This window comes from Podarcis cretensis (assembly GCF_951804945.1).
Source record: "Podarcis cretensis genome assembly, chromosome: 11".
NCBI lineage: Eukaryota > Metazoa > Chordata > Lepidosauria > Squamata > Lacertidae > Podarcis > Podarcis cretensis.
In genome coordinates, this window is record NC_137180.1 from 23,826,710 (window position 1) to 23,843,986 (window position 17,277).

Consider the following 17,277-nt stretch of genomic DNA (forward strand, 5'->3'; position numbering starts at 1 on the left):
TCAGAACACCCCAGATGCCATACTGTCTGTGAAGACAAGCTGGAACTTGCCCTGGTCTGCCATTCAAGATCATATCGTGCCCTGGGGCTAGTTCACAGCCAAGTATACAACCAGGAATATTGTAGGAGGCTTAATGGTGAACTAATGAATACTACACTGTGCCCTTCTGCCAAGTAGAAAGGTCCTGAATTTGAATAAGAATTACTGCCTTTTCCTCTGGATCTGTAACCAGGCAAGCATAAACATCTGTCTAACACATTTATGGAGAGGCACGTTTTAAACTAGAAATGGCATTTTACCTTTATTTCTGCAAGTGCATTTTTAATGTTTAGTTTTAAACAATAAAGTGATCTTCTTGGCTAAGGAAACTTGATCTGAACAGATTTCTAAACTAGGCTCTTGTCACCTCACATGAGTGCTTTATCTGTTCAGCAAAGACTGATCATTATCCCTTTAGGGAGGGAAGATGGCTGTTGAGAGGGTCCAAAGGTGGAATACTTGCAACTCAGTACCCTAACTGGATCTTTTAACTGAAGTAGTAAGAATCCATACTGCTCCCTCAGTAAGTGGCAGCAACTATTGATTTTAGTGTGTTTTGTGGTGAGATAATCACACCACAAAAGTTACTAAGAGTAACTAGAAAACCCTCTATTTTCAAGCCGCTGCTGAGCTAAGGCTCTCTCAAACACAAAACCAGGAATGTCACAACTCTTTTCAACAGCTTCCAAAGGCCTTCTTCCTATGCAACCTAGCGTGCTGGCGTACTGTTGCACAGGAAAACTTTCTGATTTTTTAAAAACAAAAATCAAAGCACTAAACACTTTAGAAACCTATCATTTCCATAATATCTGTGATCCATAAAGGCAAGGATACCACTTTCTAGAATGTGCATATTAAAGCACGGGTTACGCAAGAGATGATAGATTTACTAGCAGTCTTTGGTAACTATACTTTACTTAATAGCATAGGAATTTGGAAATTTTAGAACCACAGAGCTGGAAAAGAGCAAGATTTCCCCCTCCCCAGCCCTGTACTAAATGCTGAAATACACTTACTTTGTTACACAACCCACGGTAAGTTTTACAGCTCTGAGCATTAAGCCAAGATCTGCAGGAAAAGCTGGTTTAAATAAAATAAGCTCTTTCCTACTGATATAAGATACTAATTTCAATTCTTTTCCAGCGGTACATTCTAACCTGTTAAGCAGCTGAAAAGCCTCATTTATCCAATTCAAATGCACACCTCTCTGTGCCAAAGTTACCTGTCTCGGAAGCAAGCACACCCTCTTATATATCCCGGGAAAATTATTCAGCCTGACATAACTCTTTTATGTGACTTGATCCTAGCCAGGATCGTATTAGATTACTTGATCTGTACTTGTCATATAAAATCAGGAAAAGTACAAATCATAAAACAAGGTGTGTTTATGTGTAGAAAATAAGCCCTATGCTTTCACACGGTGTTAACTTTCTAGCAACAAGCAAGTAACTCGATAATGTAATGTAACTACAATGGACTTCAAACATGGAAATCTAGCTCAAAGCTAACTTGGCAGCCTCAGTCCAGCCTCACACACAGGGCCTGAAGTATGCCAAATAATTTTTGTTTAGGAAAAAAACAGGGCAACTCCCATGTATTTTGCCTTGAGTTCTTTGGGGAATAAGGGGGTGAGAAAAATAAGACTTTGCAAATAAAAAAGAGTTGTGCCTTGGGACCAATAGAGCACCCGTTTAACAGGCACACAGGAAAAACTTGCTTTTTCCAGTCTCCAAATGTGTTTCCCTCCCACATTCACGCAGCTCCTATCAAGCAGTTAACAGCCACCATCCCCTTCGCTTCTCAGGTCTCCTTTAGGGCAGCAGAGTATTGTAGTCCTTTTCTGATAGCCACGCCACCTGTCTGAAGCCTTGCACCCTACTCCCTGGCTATGACTCCTCTGGAGTAAGTATAGGACCGATAGTAGCAGGCACTTTTTATTACTAAAGTACGTAGTCCAAGGCTGTGCCGAGCGTGACATTCAAATCTGGCTCCGGGACTGGCCTGCGGCTCGAATTAAGCCTACCCAACATAGAAAGTAGGGCACTAAGGCGCTGAGCTCCCATTCGAAGTCGGTCAGGATGCGACTTTTCCCCAGGGGAAGGCTACAATCCCACGTGCAGTTTCCACGCGGGAATTCGTCCCATCGAATCAGACTGATAAGAGGGCGCAGAAAGGGGACAGATAGGAGTCTCCTAGTGCCCCCCACTCTCCATCGAACAAGGGGGAAGTATGAGCAATTTCCCCTTTCCTTTCCGGAGACACTCCACCCTCCAACCCCACTTGACTCAGATCCTATCTACGGGCAAGGGCACTGATCCGGAATCGGTTTATGGTCGCTCAAACGAGCTTTCTGCATTTCCTTCTCTCCTGGTAACTGCTCACAGTTGCGATACAAGCCTGTATGACACATAAATACACACACAAACACGCGCACCCGCGATCCTTAACCCCGCACCAACTCACCTGGGGGAAGGAGCCTTCGCGGCGGTGGTTCTTGGGGTGGTCCAGGTGGCCCCGATCCAGCATCAAGTAGAGAGAGAAGATCACCACGCAGAAGATCGCGCTGCCAAACACCGTGAACTGCCGGCTCAGCTTCATCGCCGCGCCGAGCAAAGGCGGAGAAGCACAAAAAAGAGCCCCGAGCGCAGCTACCCAAATGCGCCCCGCTCCCTACCCCGCCCAGTAGCGACGGCGGCTCCGGCTCCAACTAAACTTCTGAGCGCGATCTCCAACAATCCCGGCCCCGCCGCCGGGCCGGAGAGCTCGGCAGGAAGGACAAAAGTTCCCTCCCGGGCCAGCGGGGCCGGGGCGAAGCCAAGCCTCCAGCCGCTTCTCCGAGTCCCTCGGGGCAAGTTCTCCCCTCCCGTCGGGGCCCCTCGAGAAATCCACCAAGATACGCCCGGGAGTTTCGGGGAAAGGCGAGAAGGCTCCCCCGCTCGAAGGGGAACGAGGAAGCCGCGCGGGGCCGGGTGAAGGGCAGCCAGCCGCCCGGGCGCCTCGACGCAGCCGGAGCTCCGGATGCGCTGCTTCCAGATCGCCTCCGCCAGAAGCGGGACTTGGAACCGGCGGCGGCGGCGGCGGCGGGCGAGGAGGGCTCGGCGCGGCTGATAAGGAAGCGGGGAGGAGCCGCGGCCGCCTGGCCCGCCAGTCCAGCAGCAACAGCGCCTGCTGCCGCCGCCGGAGAGCGACGCGCTCCGCCCCCAGACACGCACCGGGGAGGAGAGGCGAGGCGAGGCGAGGCGAGGCGGAGCCTGGCCCACCACCAGCCACACAGCGCCACGACCACGCTGGGCGGCCAGGCAGGCGGGCGGGAGGCGTTCGGCGATCGCGCCTCGTTCTGCCGCCGTTATTACGTTTTCGAGGCGGCTCGCGGCTGTTCTGCGCGCCGCGGTGGTTCCGCTTGCACCGTAGCGATCGCGTTTCCCGCAGAAAGGCGGCACTTGGGGGATCTCGGCGCAGAGATCAGTTCCCCTTTCCCCACCAGAAAAGACGCTTGCACAAACCCAGAGCCCTAGGAAGGGATTCCCACCCGCTCAAGCCGAGGGCTTGCATAGGATCGCAGCTGCGCGTTAATGCAGCATAGGATCCTGCATTGGATCGCAGCTGCGCGTCAGTGGGAGGAAGCGAGCTTGGCATGCCCGGCCGGCGGGAGAATGCGCCTTTTGTGTTTTGCGGCGCGGGGAGCGGAGCAGCAGCTGCTGCGCCCGTTTCCCTGGAGCCTTCGGAGGCTTCCAGCTGTTGCTGCCTTAGAGACGGCGGGCAGGTGCGAGGCGGGACACAGGCACTTGCCTGACGCTTCTCTTCCGCGAAAGGGGAGCGAGGGCCCTCGATGCCCGCCTGGGTGGGGCGGCCTCCCTCCCCGGCACGAGTTCGAAAGTTGTCCCGCTCTTGCCGGGGGCGGAGCGGAAGGCGCGGCTGGCTCCCACGTACGTCGGGGGGTAATTGCAGGGCTCGGCAATGGAGGCCGGAAGAGCGCGCGCCTGCTTAGCTTGCAGCGCCTTGGCATCGCGTGCTTGCTCGGAAGTCTTCAGCCACGCTAAGAAGCGAGGGGAGATGGGATCGGAAATAGCTGAAAAACCTCATCCTTCCCGCGTGGGGCTGGAGATCGCAGGGGGAGCCTCTCGGGAATTCCCCCACACTTGGGAGTTGGAGTGTCCCTCCCCCCCCATGACGTTTTATTATGTTTTCATATGTGTTGCAAGCCGCCCAGAATGGCTGGGACAACCCAGCCAGATGAATGGGATATTATTAATAATAATAATACATAATAATAATAATAATACATAATAATAATAATAATACATAATAATATAATTCCCCTGTTTAGGGAAGTTTTCAATGTTTGATGTTTTATTGTGCTTTAATATTCTGTTGGGAGCTGCCCAGAGTGGCTGGGGAAACCCAGCCAGATGGGTGGGGTATAAATAATAAATTATTACTATAATTATTATGTGGTCCGCCAGAGGGCGGTTTGTGTGTCAGCCCCGAAACTTGTAGAATTTCCTCCCCATTGTATGGCTTTCCTTGCCTCCTCTATGACAACTGGAATATATATTTTAGGACCTACCCCTCTTCTTTTTTATGTTAATTATTAAAACTGAATTTAATATTTAATATTCTGTTGTAAATTGTTTAAACTTGTTTTTAATATTGTAGTATTATGTTATAGAAAGCCTTGGGACCTTATGGTGAAAGTATAAATAACTGGCTGCAATCCTAACCTTTATGACCAAGTCTCATTGAATTATATAGGACTTACTTCTGGGTTTGTGCCTTTAATCCTTTGACTAAAGGTAAAGGTACCCCTGCCCGTACGGGCCAGTCTTGCCAGACTCTAGGGTTGTGCGCCCATCTCACTCTATAGGCCGGGAGCCAGCGCTGTCCGCAGACACTTCTGGGTCACGTGGCCAGCGTGACAAGCTGCATCTGGCGAGCCAGCGCAGCACACGGAACGCCGTTTACCTTCCCGCTGGTAAGCGGCCCCTATTTATCTACTTGCACCTGGAGGTGCTTTTGAACTGCTAGGTTGGCAGGCACTGGGACCGAACGACGGGAGCGCACCCCGCCGCGGGGATTCGAACCGCCAACCATGCGATCAGCAAGTCCTAGGCGCTGAGGTTTTACCCACAGCACCACCCACGTCCCGATAACCCTTTGACTACACATAAGCAAATACCATTTGATTCAAGGAGACTCATCCCTGGGTGAATGTGTGTACGATTTCAGCCTTGTGGTATATTGAACAAATGGCCTAGTCTTCTGTAGTAACTTCTGCGTGGTATCTTGCATGCGTACCATTCCAAGCTTCTGGAGTTCAGTGGGAGAGTTTACAGTATTCCCCCAAAATTGTGCAAAAAGATAGAATAGGATGTCATTCACACTTTCCTCAGAGGAACCCCATTGACGGCCTGGGTATTTAGGTTCATGTTTCCCTAGACTAATGTTACTTAAAGCTGCAGTCCTTTACAGTGGTACCTCAGGTTACATACGCTTCAGGTTACAGACTCTGCTAACCCAGAAATAGTGCTTCAGGTTAAGAACTTTGCTTCAGGATAAGAACAGCGGCGCAACAGCAGCAGGAGGCCCCATTAGCTAAAGTGGTGCTTCAGGTTAAGAACAGTTTCAGGTTAAGAATGGACCTCCGGAACAAATTAAGTACTTAACCTGAGGTACCACTGCACATACATACTTGGATAGGAATAAGTCTCGCTGAGCTCAGTTGGACTAACTTGCAAGCAGGCACATATAATATTGGCAATGCAGAATTCATATATTGTGGGAATCCCTCCTATAACCCTTGTTGTAGATGGGAGGCGGCAAAATATTTGTGTGCTCATGTCTAAGGCTATCTTTGAATAATTCAGTCAAATTCATGAGGCTTGTGAGTAGGACTGTACTACAGCTATTTTGTTAAATTGTACTTGTATCATCTTATGTGCCCTTTTCAGCATAGGGGTGGTGGCATTTGCTAGAAAGTTTGCTTTTAGCTGCCCAGAAAGTTCACTGGTCAGAATGGAGGAAAAATAAATTTAGAGCTGCCTGCTGCCACCATCGTCAGCCATCATGCATTTTCATCTGTTTAGCATGATGCTTCCACTTCATTGACTGTTACTTAAATGGAGAACAGTTACAAGCTATTGAGTAAATTTCAGCATTGGTCAGTCTGTTCATACCTGGATAAATTATACTGCATACCAGTCCCCTTTATACTATTAATAATAATTTTCATAAAACTGCAAACCAAGGTATCAAAGTTGTTTATATAAAACTGCTGTTACCAATAGTTTTTTTTTAAAAAAATGCATGTTTGCAACATCATAAAATCTTATTCTAAAAAAAGAAAGTTCTGCATTATTTCATGAAATATGAGCAAATATTTTTAATTTCCCCCCACAACCGGGTCACATCCTTACCAAAGGGGTAAAAAGTAATCATAGTACAGTGGTACCACAGGTTACATACGCTTCTAGTTACATACACTTCAGGTTACAGACTCCGCTAACCCAATAATAGGGTTAAGAACCTTGGGTTAAGAACTTTGCTTCAGGATGAGAACAGAAATCGGGGCCTCCTGCTGCCGCCGTGCCGCCGGAGCACATTAGCTAAAATGGTACTTCAGGTTAAGAACAGACCTCCGGAACAAATTAAGTCTGTAACCAGAGGTACCACTGTACAAATTTTATTACTCATTGAAGAGTAGGTGCTAATCCCTTTATTGCTCAATGTGAGCACATCTTTGTAAACTGCACATTTATAATTCACCATAGCTCAAAATATGTGAGTGGAAGCCATCCATAACCACAATGTGAAGAGGTTACTACTTTGGTTCAAGACTCAAAAAGACTTCTGCTTAAATAGTCATCTTTTTTAAAAAAAAAAATAGGCCTCACTGAAGTCCTGTGAAATCTTTTATCATCAAACCTCAGCACAATGAAAAGTATAAACACGTTAGAATGGTGTCCCAGAGCTTAAGTGGGGCCATATTCAGTACCTCCCATAATTGAACCAGTGTGACATATGGGGGCAAGAGAGAATTTTAAAAGCCTGGAGGAGAAATGTGGCAAGGCAGGTTTGACTGGTCAGGCTTCAAGGGCTGCATGATGCTTAATTAGAAAAATACCCTTAATTAAACGATTGTCCACAGATTTGAGCACACTCATTGCTGGCCCCAGGGAAATCTGCTTTGCAACATACATCCCTGGTTTGGATCCTGGAATAGAAGAATGGTGAAGCTGAAATCCAAGGCACACTACAGAGTGGGGGGGGGAGTTCTGTGTAAACATGTTTAGGATTGCACAGTTAAAACTCAAACCAGAAAGTGTGCACAGAGGCCAGTCGGGTATAGCCACATTCCAAGCAGAGATAGGAACTTGGAAAAGCAAATAAATGAATCTGTATTGGTCAGAGTTCATCTGATACCTTTTGCTGAAGCTAAGGAAAGACCTTTAGGTTCTGCCTACAGTTTATTGCCAAAGCAATACTAAAGAATTGACCTGAAGCAGCTGGAGAAATCGTTCAGTACTGTCCAGACACTCAACCTCAAATCTTTGATATCAGAAAGCAACATTATTTCTTTCTGAACTCATCCATTAACATTCCTACACAAAGATATATATCCCTCCCTCCCTCCTCTCCTCTCTCTCTCTCTCTCTCTCTCTCTCTCTCTCTCTCTCTCTCTCTCTCTCTGTGTGTGTGTGTGTGTGTGTGTGTGTAGATAGATAGATCTCTACACACACACACTCCTGCCAGCTAACACATCTGATAAACTAGACTGGACTGTAGTTCATTAAAGCTTATGAAATAATAAAGTTTGCTTATCTCAAACATGTTCCTTGTCTTTGTTGCCACAAATTCAACTGGCTCTGAAAACCGCAGGAGTTTAAATTAGACTCTGCCTTGCCTTGAGTACATGTTGCATTTGTGATAAAGTTGCATAGTGTACAATTAAACACTGCCCAACAGGATTCTCTTAGGACACCAGTCTGAGAAAAGTAGAAGAGAACTGAAAGGCTGATTCATGGAAGCTCGCTTTTGTCCAAGCCTTTGCATCGTTCTATCTGAAATCTCTGGATACTTGTAATTAGTGTTGGCGGCTGTTTTTTCGCCCTACCCCCTCACATGGGAACGCTTAATTGCTAGTCCTGAGACAGGAACTTCCTCTTTGAGGACACTTCCTAGTGAAAATGTAACCTTGCATTCCTAAATAGAAGCAGGTTTATTTACCTGTTCAGGTTTGCTTAGGACTACAGCCAATGATGCAAAGTTGATTCTCAGCATCCTTAGCAGGACATATTTTAGTTAGATGGGCTTATTTGTGTTAGAGGAGCTGGAATGTTCTTACTAGCGCTATATCCCAAGCATCATTTCCCAACTTCTGCATGGCAGTCACTCATGTAAAGACAAACAACACTTGAACCCAAAGCCTCCCGGCTAGCTATTTCATGGCCATGCAACGTAAGCACTAAGTCAAATGGTAAAGAGACATCTGTACTGTACAATCATCACGGTTTGGAACAAAATTGCTGTTTGGAGTGACTCAGGAGCTTTCTTTTCCCCTCTGTGAATATGCTTCCATGGTTGCAAATAACATCAACTGCACCTAACTATTTATTCATCTTTTGGTGGTTTGTTTGAATCCTTCTCTTTAAAAAAGAGAAAAAGTAGTCACTATAATAACTTCAGAATGCAAACATTCCTGAGTGTGTGTCAGATGTTTTAACGTATGGTACACGAACTAATTAAATCATCACATATGTCTCAGAATTTGCAGTCCCTGGAATAATTTTGACAATATGGAACACAATTTGCATAATTTGTGCTGATTGTTACTTAGCACTTACTGAAATACAAAGTGGGTTTTTTAAAATTATTTTATTACTTCTGTCAGATTTCGGGGAAGTTGAGTTGTACACACTATAGGGAGGATATTAAGAGTTTCCAGCAGGCTTTCTGGAAACATTTATTCCTTGAATGTAGCGCAAGGGGTGGAAAGAGCTTTGTTTACTGAGTCATCCTTCTCCCTACTTACATTTAAAATAAAACTGCTTTATTATCATTGACTAATAATATATGTGCAGAGAGGAGAAAGTGAAAAAGGTAAAGGTAAACAACGGGTATGGGGGCTTCGGGGCCATATGTAAGTCACTGTATAGGCCGCTCTGCTGGGTTCCAGAGGACGAGCTCCAGTAACTTACTGTAGACTTGGAAAGTAAATCAAAAGGTGTTGTGGAATGTTAGCTGACAACTGGAACACTGGATAGCTCAGCTGTTAGAGCATGGTGCTAATAACGCCAAAGTCACAGGTTTGATCCCCATATGGGATAGCTGCATATTCTTGCACTGAAGGCAGTTGGGTGAGATGATTCTCAGCATATCTTCCAGCACTATGATTCCATGAAAGCGCACGCCACATCAGTGCAGTTATTCCTAAATACAGACACAAATAGCACAACCAGGAAGAAAATCCAAAGATCAAAGCTAATGATTTGCATTTGCATTTTATTGCATTCGTATTGATAACCCTGCAAGGTAAGTAAAGGTAAAGGTACCCCTGCCCGTACGGGCCAGTCTTGACAGACTCTGGGGTTGTGCGCCCATCTCACTTAAGAGGCCAGGGGCCAGCGCTGTCCGGAGACACTTCCGGGTCACGTGGCCAGCGTGACATCGCTGCTCTGGCGAGCCAGAGCCGCACACGGAAACGCCGTTTACCTTCCCGCTGGTAAGCGGTCCCTATTTATCTACTTGCACCCGGAGGTGCTTTCAAACTGCTAGGTTGGCAGGCACTGGGACCGAGCAGCGGGAGCGCACCCCGCCACAGGGATTCGAACCGCCGACCTTTCGATCGGCAAGTCCTAGGCGCTGAGGCTTTAACCCACAGCGCCACCTGCGTCCCACCCTGCAAGGTAGTTCAGTATAATTATTATCATCATCCCATATTGTACACTGAGGCAGAGAGTAGCTTACCTAAGAAGGCTCCAACTGGAGATGTCTTAAATTGTAGGTCAGATTCTCAGCTGCTACACTACATTAGCTCATGAAATCATTCTACACTGTGGGCTTTGAACACCAAGGATGGTGAAAGCTTTTCAGCCTGAGGGCCACAATCCCTCATAGGCAACTTTCTGGGGGGCACATGTGAGAGGCAGGCAAGGTCAGAAGCAAAAGGAGGTGTGGGGAGAAACACATTTGGGCCAGGCAAGCAATATGATGTCTTAGCTTTGTGCAGCAGGATACATTCCAGGCATTCAAAAGTCAGAGGGCACATCGCCATAGACACCCCTCTTCATCCGAGTAAGAAAAGGCCATTATCATGAACAAGGACACATTCTAGCTTAGCAAAAGCACTCGCGGAGGGTGCAGGTGAGGGGTGTAGCTTACAGAAGGAGCTTGGTCTGGGCCGTGGCAGACTTTGGGTTCTCAAATTTCAGTGGTGATGCAAAAAAATTCAGGCCCCGCCTCTCTCGTGCTCCTTCTACAGCGTTGTGGTTTGAACCCGCAACTCTACTCCCCCATTCAAATAACTAGCTTCCTGTGGCTGTTTGGCAGTAGATTGGGGGGGGGTACGGGGCATCCAAAAATGTGATCACAGACCTGCTGCATTGCATGTACTTTAGCCCTAATCATATGACTTTGCTTGTCCTTTCCCATCTTACAGACTGCTTCACTGGCTGAGGCAGCATTGTAACTTGGATGCTCAGAAGAAGAAGGGGTTAACAGGCTATGTTTAATCCACTTTTGACTTTTAATCTCTAAGAAATCCTCCTCCCCCCCCCCAAAAAAAATAATCCTCCATAAAAGCTACAGAAAATTAACCATAGCAAGGTTGCTCATGTTTGTAGGCTTCTGTGCCATTGAGATGTACGTTCTCCCTCTTCTCACACCTATTTGCATAATTGCAACCCACCAACACTGACGAGAAACTATTGCACTTTCCGTGCTGCTAATTCATAAGGTTGCCTAGCAACTGGATGGGCTCTCTCACCTCAGACTAATCTATTCATATATACTGTGGCCTTTGCCCAGTTCTGTAGCACTTGAAGAGCCATGTGCTTTACCTCACAGATATTCAGAGAAGGAATTTACGACCGCACTAAAAAGATAACCCAATTACATATACCTGGAAATTTTGCAGGGAAATTATTAGGCAAGGCACATGCCAGGTGTGAGATCTGGGCTAATGATAGTGAACAATAGATGGATTAAATACTCAGGGCAGGTGTTGTGAGGCACAGGAAAAAGTTGGTAGATGAAAATGAGCAGCAGGGAACTGGGAGGCTTGTGGAGAACCCCATGAAATATGTGAAAAGAGAAGAAAATCAAAGTTAGCCCTGGGGACCAAGGAGTCACCTGCCTCTGAGTTATGTTTTCATCACCATTTGGTGACAGTTTGCCTAAGAGTTCCATTTTAAGTTAGTATAAATTAGTGCTGTGCTGGATTTCTATCTCACCCACCCCCCATTTTTTTACCATTCTCCATCAGTTAATGAGAAAAGAACTAACTAGCATTCAAAAATTATCAAAGGGCAGAGAAAATTTCAGATAAATTCTCAAGGGTGGGGCACACGGTTTTCGCTGCACTTACTTTTAAAATGGCCTACGGGTGCTTCTTTCCTTCACGCGACACATCAAATCTCTAGTGGTCCGTATTCTGCAGCTTTCCTGGGTACCCATATTCCCTAAGAACCTCATGATGTCCTTGTTCTTCTTTTAAGCAAAGTCTTTTGATTAATTAATTCAGGCATAGGCAAATTCAGCCCTCCAGATGCTTTGGGACTACAACTCCCATCATCCCTAGATAACACGGCCAGTGGTCAGGGATGATGGGAGCTGTAGTCCCAAAACATCTGCAGGGCCAAGTCTGCCTATGCCTGAATTAATTTATTTTAAAGAATTGTGCACAAAGCTTTTTTAATGGGAAGATCTTCCCTAAAAAATAAAACAAAACCAGCACATCTGCCCATCTCAGGCCATCAGTAGCCAGGGCTCCCACCTTTGTGTGTTTCAATTAAAGCTCAGAGAAGGCCTTCTGAGAGGACTCTTCCTATAGGTCTTGTTCAGATCAGGAAGTGCAGGCAGCTGGGGAGGCTGCAGAATTCAAACCACCCTTGGTCACCTTGCAATGTTAAAATAAGCTCAACCCTGTCCCCACCAAAAGCTGAAAGAAATTGAAAAGCTCGCCGAGAATAACAAAGCCAAATGGAAGCCTCTTTCTCAAAGGAATCAATATTTTCGGAAATAGGAGAACAGGATTCGGCACAGCACTGTTATAAATATACAGAGGAAACTCTGGCATAGCATTTTTTCCCCGTACTATAGCAGTAATAAAAGAAATAGCCATGCTATACATGCAGCAATTCCCAAGAGGAGGCCTTATTAATTTCACACTAAGCAAAAAGTGCTATTTGAATCTTGTTTATTATATATACCACAGCGGTTATGTTACACTGCGGGCTGGGCTCCAAAATTGTTCAACTGCCGCTCCTGTCCTTTTCCAGCAACATGCTGAAAGAGGAAGGGGGGGGGAATATCTCCCAGATATTGTTAACTCCCAGATCTTGCCATCTCCAGATGGCATGGCCAATGGTTAGAGATGATCGGAGTTGTGATTCAACAACATTCGGAGGGCAACATGTTGGCTTCTCCTGAGAATGTAACCAGAAAAGGAAAAGATAGCAGCAGGAGTGTTTTTAGAGACAAAGATAAGCAAGCTATGGCTGTAATCTTATACAGTGGTACCTCGGGTTACAGACTCTTCAGGTTCCAGACACTTCAGGTTCCAGACTCCGCTAACCAAGAAATAGTACCTCAGGTTAAGAACTTTGCTTCAGGATGAGAACAGAAATCGCATGGCAGCAGTGGGAGGCTCCATTAGGTAAAGTGGTACCTCAGGTTAAGAACAGTTTCAGGTTAAGAATGGACCTCCAGAACGAATCATGTTCTTTTTTCTTTTTTTTTATAAATTTTTTATTAAGAATTTTGTTAATACAATAAAGAAAAGAAAGACAGAATAAACAAAGAACAAACAAAGAATAAAACAAACATAAAGTTATACATCTTGTAATAACCATCTTTTCTTCATTTTTTTCCTTTTGGACTTCCTCACGTCTCTCGCTCCTACTTTCCAAGTTAATAAAACTTTAGCCAGCAACTTATCACCTTATTTTCATTCTTATTGTACAGAATTCCAATATTTTATCCATACCTTTGAATATTTTTGTCAAAATCCTGAATACCTAGTTTTAACATAATATTCATTTAAAATTTATCTTTCTCATGAACTTCACTCATTCTCATAATCTTTTCAGCTAACTTTATGGTGCCCTATTGTTTTCAAATCTCTCATCCTTCTTAACACTCATATAATTTACAGTGTTTTTGAAGATAGTCCTTAAATTTCTTCCAATCCTCCTCCACTACTTCTTCTCCCAGGTCTCGGATTCTGCCGGTCATTTCTGCTAACTCCATGTAGTCCATCAGTTGCATCTGCCATTCTTCCAACGTGGGCAAATCTTGGGTTTTCCAATGTTTGGCGACAAGTATCCTTGCTGCTGTTGTTGCATACATAAATAATGTTTGGTCCTTCTTTAACACCCTCTGGCCAACAATGCCCAAAAGGAAGGCCTCTGGTTTCTTAGGAAAGGTATACTTAAATACCTTTTTCAGCTCATTATATATCATTTCCCAGAAGGCCTTAACCCTGGGGCAAGTCCACCAGAGGTGGAAGAACGTTCCTTCAGATTCCTTACATTTCCAACACTTATTATCTGGCACAGAACGAATCATGTTCTTAACCCAAGGTACCACTGTACTTACTTACTTGGGAGTAAATCCTATTAAATTCAGTGGGATTTATGTCTGAGTAAATGTGATTAGGCCATGAGTCTTTTCATAACACAGCCTTGGACATTTGCCCCATAATTAAAGCGTAAACTCAAAGGAGAAAAGCTTTCAGGTAGTTGATTTTATAGGTATATTTAGGGGAAGGCACAGGAAGCCAGAGGCTCAGGTCCTTTGTGCTGGGACCCATATCTCCTGTCCTGCCATGGTCCCCTCAGCTTTGTCAGAATCTGGCATGATTTGGCAGCCTGAAATGCAAACAGGAGGAGAAGATGAGGGACTGGAAGGTGGGCACCCAGGGATGAAGCAGAGAGGGCATCCCTTTGTAACTAAAAGTCAGAGAGGAGGAACCAGATATGGCAGATCTCTCCCTTGCCCCTTCTGTGGAGCGCAGAACGTCACCAGGTAGGGGGAACTGAACCAGCCAGAAGAAGAGGAGGAGGAGGAGTTTGGATTTGATATCCCACTTTATCACTACCCGAAGGAGTCTCAAAGCGGCTAACCATCTCCTTTCCCTTTCCTCCCCCACAACAAACACTCTGTGAGGTGAGTGGGGCTGAGAGACTTCAGAGAAGTGTGACTAGCCCAAGGTCACCCAGCAGCTGCATGTGGAGGAGCGGGGAAGTGAACCCGGTTCACCAGATTACGAGTCCACTGCTCTTAACCACTACACCACACTGGCTCTCTGGAGTAGAATCTGGAGGCACTGTGGGGGCAGCTCCCCCCCTTTCCCTAGTGCTGCAGGGGGGTGGGGAGGATGGGGGCCACCAGTTGCTGTAGCCATGCTGCCACCACGCTTGGCTCCACCCCTTGGCTTCGTGCAACATCACGCGCATGACGTCAGGACATTGTCTTGGGCTTCTCCAATGTTTTCGAGAAGTTGGTGTCAGTTATCATTTCTTAGTACAGAAAGTATTAATCTGATGTGTAGAGATCCTTCCTATTCTGTTTACTACAAGAAGGTTCAAGAAGTTTCTCTGTGTGAAAGAAGGTTTCTGTTTGGGTTATTTCTCTGGGAAGCCGAGTACAGCTGGTTTAAACTGGTTCTGTTATCTTTCTGCCAAGGTTGTGCTGACTAATAGTAAGACCAGGAGGTTTTACTTGCTTTCTCTTTTCCGTCTCCTTTGTTCTGGTGTTCTGTTTCTGCATGCTGTAGTGTCAGGTTTTAGACCAGGCTCCCTCAGCCTCAGCCCTCCAGATGTTTTTGGCCTACAACTCCCATGATCCCTATCTAGCAGGACCAGTGGTCAGGGATGATGGGAATTGTAGTCTCAAAACATCTGGAGGGCCGAGGTTGAGGAAGCCTGTTTTAGACTTATTTTAAGTTTTGTAAGTTTTATGGTAAGTGCTGCCAATCCTGAATGTATTGGATTTGTGACCATTTGTGCTCTTTTGCCTTCAGCACCAGTAAAAGCTCTGCTGGATGAAATACAATTGTCTCTGGTCTATTTAAGTTTTTTCCTGCTCCCCCTTCATGGGTGTCAATTGGCGCCTCTGCCCCGCAGGTACCCTCCCAAATTTGTTCTGGGGATTCCCCCAGCCCTTGAATGCAAGTGATGAAACCACATGGGGGAGGTTGATGCTTTCTGTGGAAATGGGCACCATTACAATCACAAATAAAGTCCCATTAGGCGCTGTGGGTTAAAGCCTCAGCGCCTAGGACTTGCCGATTGAAAGGTCGGCGGTTCGAATCCCTGCGGCGGGGTGCGCTCCCGCTGCTCGGTCCCAGCGCCTGCCAACCTAGCAGTTCGAAAGCACCTCCGGGTGCAAGTAGATAAATAGGGACCGCTTACCAGCGGGAAGGTAAACAGCGTTTCCGTGTGCAGCTCTGGCTCGCCAGATGCAGCTTTGTCACGCTGGCCACGTGACCCGGAAGTGTCTCCGGACAGCGCTGGCCCCTGGCCTCTTAAGTGAGATGGGCGCACAACCCCAGAGTCTGTCAAGACTGGCCCGTACGGGCAGGGGTACCTTTACCTTTACCTTTTAGTTGAATACTAATTTTCTACATTGCTAAAAGTCATTTTATCAGATTCTCTTACTATTTCTTCATGTTCAGAACGGAACTCCTTACGGCGATCCCAGCACTGCTGCCCTAACACCTGGAATGTTATTTCAGACATTCAGCTCCTTCATGTAAAATTCCCAATATTACAGGAATCCACTGAAAGGCAGGAGAAGAAAGAGAAAAGTTTCCGAAACATGTTGGAGGCGAAGTATCACATTCAACCATGAAAGCAACTCTTTGAGCCCTGAGGATTTGCTTGCATTTAATTTGCAACTCATCTTCGTTTTATTTTTATTTCTTAAGATGCAGATAGCTTTCAAATCTCTACGGCACACAATGATCCAACATGAAAACAGATAGGATACCAGAAAGGTCACAGAGACAGAAAATTCAATAGAATATTATTATTATTTTTAAAGGTGGGGGGATCCATATTTTTCAACTGATGGGAGAAAACTCTTTCCCAGGGGAAGGAAAGACACCTTCCAAGTCTTGGCAGCATCCCAGGCCCAGAAGAGTTACCTAGGATGATTATTCTAAAGCTCCTGTGCTTACTTAGATAAGCAGAGTTGTTTGCGGCATGCCAGGAGAACAGTTATGATCACCTGGAAGAATTTTTCTGCTTTCATGTCCCCAACCACAACAGCAAAGAGACAGTGTTTTAAAGAATTCCTGCCTATAGAGATAAGGAAATGATTATAACATTTCAAACTATTGGGCCAGCCTTACCCATTAAGCAGAGTGAGATGGCTGTGTCAAGCAACAGAGGCTGGCGGAATTGGGGGGGGGGGTGTACAATGACAAAGTATTGGAGAACAAAGCAGTTTATGTCATGCCATCTGCCCTGCTGCCCTCAGATGCAGCAGGTGACAAACCAATGTTGCTCAATTGCCGGTCGTATGGGAATATTGTATACAGAACTGGGAGTTCGGAGGGCATCTCAGCAAAGGCCCATGGGCTAGACATGACTGGCTTTCTTCATTATGTCAATAAGAACTGTTTGCAGCGAAAATACGAACTTTATATGCTTCGTTAACAAAAGTTTATTCCCTCCCCTCCCCCCTTTTCTGTTGAAATGCTTGTTTGCCCTTTATTTTGGCCTTTTAGAAGTTTGAGAAGCTGCTTATAATTAGGGACGGGGAGAATTTGGGTTCAGTTCTCATTTCTATGTGAACCTATGCAATTTGCACTTTCTGAAATAATACAGAAACTGAAATGCAGCTAACCTTTTGAAATTCACACTTCTCTGAATTCTGCTTTGCTGTATCTATACCTGGTTTGGTACAACTGCAGGTGGCCCTGAAACTGTTGTAAGTCAAGTGCTGACGGGCTTTTCTGTACCCTATCTATAATAACCATGCTGGATTTACAAAATATTTTATTTCTTCAGAGCCTCG

General features: G+C 45.7%; 1 protein-coding gene and 1 long non-coding RNA gene across 2 annotated transcripts in view; both read right to left on the reverse strand.

Annotated features, from left to right (window-relative positions):
- The window catches only part of MAN2A1 (mannosidase alpha class 2A member 1), a 57,411-nt gene extending 54,276 nt beyond the window's left edge, over positions 1–3,135 (reverse strand). The window contains exon 1 of the mRNA XM_079995342.1: positions 2,503–3,135. Within this exon, the coding sequence (XP_079851468.1) occupies positions 2,503–2,637 (135 nt within the window). The 5' untranslated portion in view covers positions 2,638–3,135. The remainder of the gene's footprint in view (positions 1–2,502) is intronic.
- A 9,299-nt stretch (positions 3,136–12,434) lies between these two features.
- Positions 12,435–16,518, reverse strand: LOC307226942. Its single transcript, XR_013843722.1, has 3 exons — positions 16,436–16,518; positions 15,915–16,036; positions 12,435–12,680 (listed from the first exon to the last, which is right to left on the reverse strand). It is a non-coding gene; the product is annotated as an uncharacterized lncRNA (long non-coding RNA).
- Between the last annotated feature and the right edge of the window lie 759 nt (positions 16,519–17,277).